This window comes from Monoraphidium neglectum, assembly GCF_000611645.1.
Source record: "Monoraphidium neglectum strain SAG 48.87 unplaced genomic scaffold scaffold02238, whole genome shotgun sequence".
In the NCBI taxonomy this organism is placed as follows: domain Eukaryota; kingdom Viridiplantae; phylum Chlorophyta; class Chlorophyceae; order Sphaeropleales; family Selenastraceae; genus Monoraphidium; species Monoraphidium neglectum.
In genome coordinates this window covers 3,451-10,350 of record NW_014011390.1, presented here as the reverse complement: position 1 = coordinate 10,350, position 6,900 = coordinate 3,451, and the positions used below count along the sequence as shown (strand labels likewise).

The following is a 6,900-nucleotide window of genomic DNA, read 5'->3' as shown; positions in this document are numbered from 1 at the left end:
GCCTTGCGCTGTGCCTGTAGGACGCCCCCTGGTGCGGGGACGACGTCAGATGGGCGCATGCACAGGGGCTTCGGACCACCTGCCCCTGAGCTAGCCCTCAGTACCCCTGCAATCCCATTCGTCCCCCAAGCTGCGCACCGACTGCGCTCGACCTCAGCCCCGGCCCTGCCCCCAGGTTCCACACAGCTGCACCCCAGCTTCCCGCCGGCTTCCCACCTTGAGGTCCTCCCCAATGCCCTGCAGGATCGACACCAGCCTCAGGGTGTTCACCGCCAGCTTGGTCGAATCCACAAACCCGATGCCTGAGGCGGGGCCCGCCAGCTGGGCAGGCGGGGGGCGGGCAGCGGGGCGCCGCGTGAAAAGGAGCGGAGGGGGGACGCAAGGACAGGGGGTGCATTGGTCTCGAATGCATGGCACGAGTCAATGGCCTACAGTGGTGCACGTCGGCAGGGAAGACAGCATGTGCGCGTTTTGATACGGGGATGCCCAGGGGCGGGCCGCCCGCTGCTCCCTGCGTGGCACGCCGACCGGCCAACCCGGCCGCGTGCCCAACAACACCAAAGCACGAGCGCGGAGCTGCAACACCAGGCGTCCCGCGCTCGCAGCAACCTCGCGCCACCCCCGCGGCCTCGCCCAGCTGCTTCGTATTTTCCCTGGCCGCCAAGAGGCCCAGCGCCCGGCGGGGCCCCACACCTGCTGCACGGCTGCCAATATCGCGTCTCCGTCCGTGGAGTACTTGCGGGCGGTGACCACCACCGCCCCCAGGGCGCCCGCCTCCGCCAGCGCCTGGATGGCGTACCAGCAGCCTGCGCGGCGGCGGCAGGGGAGTGGGGGTCGATCATTGTGCATGCGAGGGCATGTGGGTGCGTGTGAGCGTGCATGCGTGTGTGTTGCGGAGGGTGGGGGGCACGAGCAGCAGGCCAGGTTCGTGGCTCAGCACGACATGATTGGACTTGCCGCAAGGGCCATTACGTGCTGTAAAACCATGCGGCTTTTGTTTCAGGTGCGGCAGTCTCGCGGGCGTGCGCTTGAGGGAAACGCATCCAGTCAAACACCGCGGCGACGCGCCCCCCCAGGGAGCCTGGCTGTCAACGCAGCCCCCTGCAAGCTTAGGGTTCAAGGGTTCAGAGTTTGACACCTAAACCATGAGCTGTGAACCCTAGACACTTCGGCGGTTTCTCACCTGCAAAGTAGGCGAGGATCTGCAGGGCTATTCCCCAAGCCGGCAGGCCCGCCTGCCCGAGGCCGCTGCCGATTGTGAAGGCGCCGGTGGAGCACACGACGTCCAGCAGCAGCTGCGGCGGCGTTGCAGCGTGTGCGGACGGGCCGGCTCTTGCCGCTTGCCGGGGCAGGATGGCCAGCGGTGGAGGTACCACAACACAGGTGTCGCAGGATATCACCCACATGCATCCACTTGAGCTGCCTCTTCCAACATGTCCCGCTGAACGCCACCATGATATCCACAACTGCGTGACCATCGACGGGCTGACTCATCGTGCATCGCGCGCGTCCGACGCATGCGAATCGCTCGGCCGAAGCGCGCCCCGGGTCAAACCTGTGCCCCGAGCGTGGACACGGGCTTGAGGGACCTCTTCAGGAGGAGGTCCTTCAGCTCCTTCTCATTCTTTGCCCCGAGCTCGGCCCAGGTCTGCGGTCGGTTGGGGTTTGGGGCGCGGGGGGTGGCGGCGGGATGCACGCTGAGGTAGAGGCGCACGCCTGGCTGCTGTCGCACGCTCGGATGCGCAAAAAGGGACTTGAGCCGGCGGGCTGTCTGGGATTAACGAGCACACACGCCAGCTCGGCCCGGCGAGAGGACGATATCCAAGTATGCCAGAGCTGCACGGATAGCGCCGCCAGCCGCAGAGGCCAGGGTGGGGTCACGCTTGAGTTTGCGTATCGGGCCCGCTGGCGGTGCCGCCCACCACTTCCAGCGCCCCCGATCGCCGCCTCACACCTTGAGCGTGAGGCGAGCCGCCTGTGGCGACATGCCGCGCTCCTTGAGCGCCTCGAGCTGCTTCGCGACCAGCTGCTCAAACCTTTACAGAGTGGTGGGTGTGAGGCATTTGAAATGGGTGGTGGCACGAGGCGACCTCAGATGCCTGGGACACCCCGCCCACCCCCCAAAAATGCTGTTGCGTCTGCGTCGCCGCGGCCTGCTGAGCTCAAAGGCTTTTTGTTAAGTTCAGTGTGGATGCATGCGGATGCGGGACAGCCGGCTGCACCTGTTTGGACTGGGCAGACTCATCATGCAGCCGCACAACCTGACAAGGCGCGCATGCTGCGTCGCAGTGGTGCGCTGTCTGCATGCGGCATGCCATGCTAGAGCGCGATCCGAGCGTGCCAATTGCATCTGTCAACTACCCACTTTTTCCTCTTGGCGTCGTCCTGCTCCTCTCCTCCTTTCTTTGCCGCACGGACAACCACGGACTGCCTGGTCCGGCATGACACGACGGCTGGCGAACGCAGCGAGTGAACTTGCTGCCTAGTCACAGACTGGAGCCCGCGAGAGAGGTTCATCTGGCCAGGGTCGGATCTCTCGTGTCTCGGAGGTCTCTGGATGTGGGAGTGCACTCAGATGTGAGCAAGGTTTGGGCGGGGCAAAAAAAATACAAGCATCGATCCAATAAGCTTGGATTTTCTGGTTGCATCAGAAGCGTCCCCAAGGTGGACCGCGCAAGCATGACGGCGTCACTCGGCGGTAGCCCGGTGCCTCTTGTGTCGCTCGCTTGATTTCTGCACTCCTGGCATGCCTGGCAACCATCACGGCAGTGCAGTGTCCTGATCCACATAACAGATATCACGCGCAGCAATATTCAGGGTGACATGGAAGGTGAGCTCACTGCATGGCAACGCTGGTGCCGGCCCCCTCCTCAGATGCATGCGCACGCGCGACATCTGGCCCCACAGTGTTGCCCCAGGAGCAAATCCAGGATGATGCCTCAAAAGACGGCAACAACAAGATTTGTCCTGCCGCTTCCATGCGGGAGGGGTACCGTACATCAAAGGCACCTAGCAAAGGGTGGTCAAGGCATGTCAGCTAGGGAGAACCCCGCTGACTGGCACCCAGTTGTGCTGGTGTGCGCGGCGGAACTCGTGCCACCCCTTCACGGACACCCCATTTGCAACAGGCAGGCAAATACGGACATGTACGCATGTTGCTGCAGTGGTGCTGGAGCATGCCGCACATGTCCTGCAGGGCTCGTCCCCATGCCTTGCCTCAAGGCACGACATGTATGGATGCGGCTGGTCCTTGATGTTGAACACATCCACATTTGTTGTTGGCCGACCGTGGCATTGCGCACGATGGGTGCCGCCCGCTGTGCCACCTGTGGAACCGGCCTGTGGTCTGAGAGACACTGCACCTCGGCATGGGCACCGCTGTTGGTCTGCACAGAAATCGGCGGTTCCAGAATCCAGGTGTAGAGTAGCCCACGTGCATAAGCGTCGGACTCAGAAGCTTTGAAGCGAGCTGATACGCTCAGTTGCATCTCGAACTGCTGTCACCGTGTACCGTGAGAACGACGAGCCGATCTGTTGCTGCAGGACGCACCTCTCCGTTCGGTGCCATTAGCTGTATATATCTTGGAGTTTAACTTGAGACGGTGCCTCGTCAAGTAAAAGAGCACAGCGACGACATACTGCAGTGTGCTCGTAAAAGCCAGCTCGAGAGAGAGCAGGAAACATGGCTTCGGAAGCTGCAGAGGCTCCTGAGACCGTCAAGGTCACAGCCGAGCAGCTGGGCATCGCGGCCATGTGAGTTGCAGGCGTCGGCACTGCGGCCGCCGCCGCCTGCGCTCGACCATACCGCCGCCGCCATGCCGCCGCCGCTTTCGGCTACCGCGCTCTCCCCAGTGCATGCATGCTGGGAACATCTCTACATCTGACACGCCCCCCGTGCCCCTTGCGTCGCGGCCGCGCGCCCCTCACGCAGCGACCCTCTGGAGCAGCAGCTTGAGTTTGACCTCGGCAATCTGACCGCCTTCGACCCGTCCCCCGTCGACGCCGCCGCCTACGCGCACCCGCACCGCGATGCCACGTGCCTCGCCGCCGCCACCGCGATGGCCCAGGCGCTCGTGTCGAAGCTCTTTGCGCTGCCGTCGGAGTCCGTCACCGGCGGCCGCCTCGTGCGGCTGCCGGCGCCGACCACGCAGCTGCCGCGGGAGAAGCCGGTGCCCAAGGTCAAGGCGATGACGAAGTGGCAGCAGTTTGCGCAGAAGAAGGGCATTGTCAAGCGCAAGCGCAGCAAGCTGGCGTTTGACGAGGATGCGGGCGAGTGGAAGCGGCGGCACGGCTACAAGAAGGCGAACGACGATGCGGCAGTGCCCATTATTGAGGCCAAGGCGGGCGACCAGGTGGGCTTCGACATGCACGCGCTGGCAGATGTGCGTGTGTGCATGTGTGCCTGTTTGTGTGCACGGTTTGTGTAGGTGTGTGCGTGCGTGCGTGCGTGTGTGTGTGTGTGTGTGTGTGTGTGTGTGTGTGTGTGTGAGGGAGAGAGAGAGTATGTGTGTGTGTATCTGTCTCTGTGTGTGCGTGCAGAACATGAGTGTGCAGTATCAGCACCCAAGCCAATCAGGCTGTCCTGGTCGGTCCGCTCGATTGGCTTGGCCGCTAGGCTCAAACCCCGACCGCTGCCCCTCGCCCCACGCCAACCCTGCCCGCCGCCATTTTGTTGTGACAACTCCCCGCAGCTCGGCGAGGACCCATTCACGCGGCTGCGGCAGGAGAAGCGCGACCGCGTGAAGAAGAACCAGGCGCAGCAGCTGGCCAACGTGCAGGACGCAGCCAAGGGGGGCAGCGCGCTGCCGCCGACGCTGCGGCTGGCGGCGTCGCTGCCTGAGAAGGGGCGCAGCAAGCCCGTGAAGCGGAAGGAGCTGAAGGCAGAGGTGCGTGCTCTTGCAAACATGCATGCCTGCGTGTGTGTGTCAGTGTGTGTGTGTGTGTGTGTGTGTGTGTGTGTGTGTGTGCGCGAGCGCATGCACGTGCGTTTGTGTGTTAGAGTCTGTTCGCACGCACGTTTGCATGGGGAGTGGCCGTCGGCGCATGCAGGGGTTTCTGAGAGTAGCAAATGGCAGGCGGTGTTGACAGAGAGGGGAGCGTGCCGCATAGGCATCGACGCCCTTGACTCAGCGGCAGTGTTGCACGTTGCTCTTGTCTCGAGCGTGTCGCATACTCCCACGCCCTGCCATGCCTCGGCGTTGCAACCAAAAAAACATCACCCTGGCCTGCAGATCAAGGGCGCGTCGCGCCTGGCCGGCGTCTCGACGGCGAGCCAGGGCAAGTTCGACAAGCGGCTGGCCGGCGAGAAGGAAGGCGAGCGGTCGCTACTGGGCAAGCGGCGCAAGTTCCTGCCTGTCACTGACACGGCGGCGGAGAAGCGGCTCATGTCGGGCGCGGCGGACAAGCTGCTCCGGGAGCGGGTGGACGACATCTTGGACATCCAAAAGGCGATCGGCAAGTTCGAGGCGTCGGCGCGGGAGGAGCGGCGCGCTGGCAAGTCTGCATCCGGCGGCGGCGACGACGGCGGCGGCGGGAAGAAGGGGAGGGGAGGCGGCGGCAGGGGCGGCGGCAGGGGGGGGGGCAAGAGCGGCGGCAGGGGCGGCGGCAGCGGCAAGAGCGGCGGCAGGGATGGCGGCGGCAAGGGCGGGCTGAAGGCCAAGGGTGGCGTGAGCAAACGGGGCGGCGGCAAGGGCGGGCGCGGCAAGCGGTGACCCCTTTGGCACGACGTGTTATGGTCACAATGCGGCGAATGCATCGACTAGGGAATGACACGGTGGAATCAGCAGCGCTTCACATTGTTGCAGGTGGAGTTGGCCAAAGCTCCTCAGGTTGCGAGGCAGGTGTGGCACAAGCGTCATCTCTGCGCTGCGGTAGCGTACGGTAGAGTGAGCACATGAAAAGCCGGGACATACAGTGCCACGAAACATATCGTGCGCACATTATCAATACATGACGCAGCTTTTATACAGCTGCCAACCCGGAACGAAGTGACCTCGATCTGCAGTAGATCACGCTCTGCCTAGGTCAGAGGCGTCACCGAAATGCTTGCACACTCTTGGTAACGAATTGATAGGTGTGCCAGCAACATGATCAAGGTGGGAGGTCAAGTGGTTTGACTTGTCGATGGCCAGCCGCGGCCCCGACGTCTTATAATGGTCATGTGCATGCCACGCAGAGGGGACTCATAGAAAGACAGGACCCTGAACGAGCAGCTGGCAGGTGCGAGCAACTGTGGCAGTGCCGCCGCCACCGCTGCTGCTTGCTGCACGTGCCTGCCCTGTTTGCTTGTGGGTGCTGCTGCTCCTACCCTCGCTGACGGCCAGCCCCGCGTGTAGGGACTCAACACGCAAGAGCCGAAGCAGCAGCGACAAAAGCAGCGGCGGCACGCCGGGCGCCGGCTTGGGCGACAATGACCCGCCGGCAGCTGGCAGCTTCGACGTGCGCAGCTGGTCCAGCCAGGCCGCCGCCAATCTAGTGGGCCTGGCTGATGCTGGACAATACAAGAGCCTGGCGCTGCACGCAGGTACGTCAGCAGGGCGCCGCTCCACCATACGCGCCCACTGCTGCGGCGGCCGCTGCACCCGTGCTTGCAAACCACTTGCACACTGCAAGCGCGCCGTTCAACGGGGCGCCCAGGACCGCGGTGGCGGAACCCAAGCTGCCCGCCCCTCTGGTCTAGCCGCGCATTACATCGCCGTGCGCTGCGCGCGTGCGCAGAGGTGCGGCTCGCTGAGGCCTTGGAGAGGTGCGGCCAGGCGGGGCCCCCAGAGTGGGAGGCGCAGGGTGGCCGCCCGCCACCCAACCGGCTCCGCACCGCGGTCTGCTGCCAGGTAGGAGGCGCCCCGCCGGCTGGGCCCGCCCTGCGAGTCCTCAGGCACACACCCCCTCCCCCCCCCCCCC

The 6,900-nt window shown here is 64.3% G+C and overlaps 3 protein-coding genes across 3 annotated transcripts in view; 2 read left to right on the top strand and 1 right to left on the bottom strand.

Annotated features, from left to right (window-relative positions):
• Nucleotides 1–153: 153 nt before the first annotated feature.
• On the bottom strand, nucleotides 154–2,245 carry MNEG_10247 (hypothetical protein; the record flags this gene model as incomplete). The annotated part of the gene is made up of 6 exons (XM_014041283.1): nucleotides 154–321; nucleotides 694–806; nucleotides 1,184–1,295; nucleotides 1,556–1,648; nucleotides 1,955–2,036; nucleotides 2,223–2,245. 6 exons carry the CDS (start codon nucleotides 2,243–2,245, stop codon nucleotides 154–156), a joined length of 591 nt encoding a protein of 196 aa, XP_013896737.1.
• A 1,437-nt stretch (nucleotides 2,246–3,682) lies between these two features.
• On the top strand, nucleotides 3,683–5,711 carry MNEG_10246 (putative Ribosome biogeneis regulatory protein like protein; the record flags this gene model as incomplete). The annotated part of the gene is made up of 4 exons (XM_014041282.1): nucleotides 3,683–3,753; nucleotides 3,932–4,352; nucleotides 4,692–4,886; nucleotides 5,232–5,711. The coding sequence occupies 4 exons, from the start codon at nucleotides 3,683–3,685 to the stop codon at nucleotides 5,709–5,711; spliced, it is 1,167 nt and encodes a 388-aa protein (XP_013896736.1).
• A 375-nt stretch (nucleotides 5,712–6,086) lies between these two features.
• MNEG_10245 (hypothetical protein) overlaps nucleotides 6,087–6,900 on the top strand; it is a gene marked incomplete at both ends in the record, with an annotated part of 3,725 nt that continues 2,911 nt past the window's right edge. The window contains one exon of the mRNA XM_014041281.1: nucleotides 6,087–6,095. Coding sequence (XP_013896735.1) covers nucleotides 6,087–6,095 — 9 coding nt within the window. The remainder of the gene's footprint in view (nucleotides 6,096–6,900) is intronic.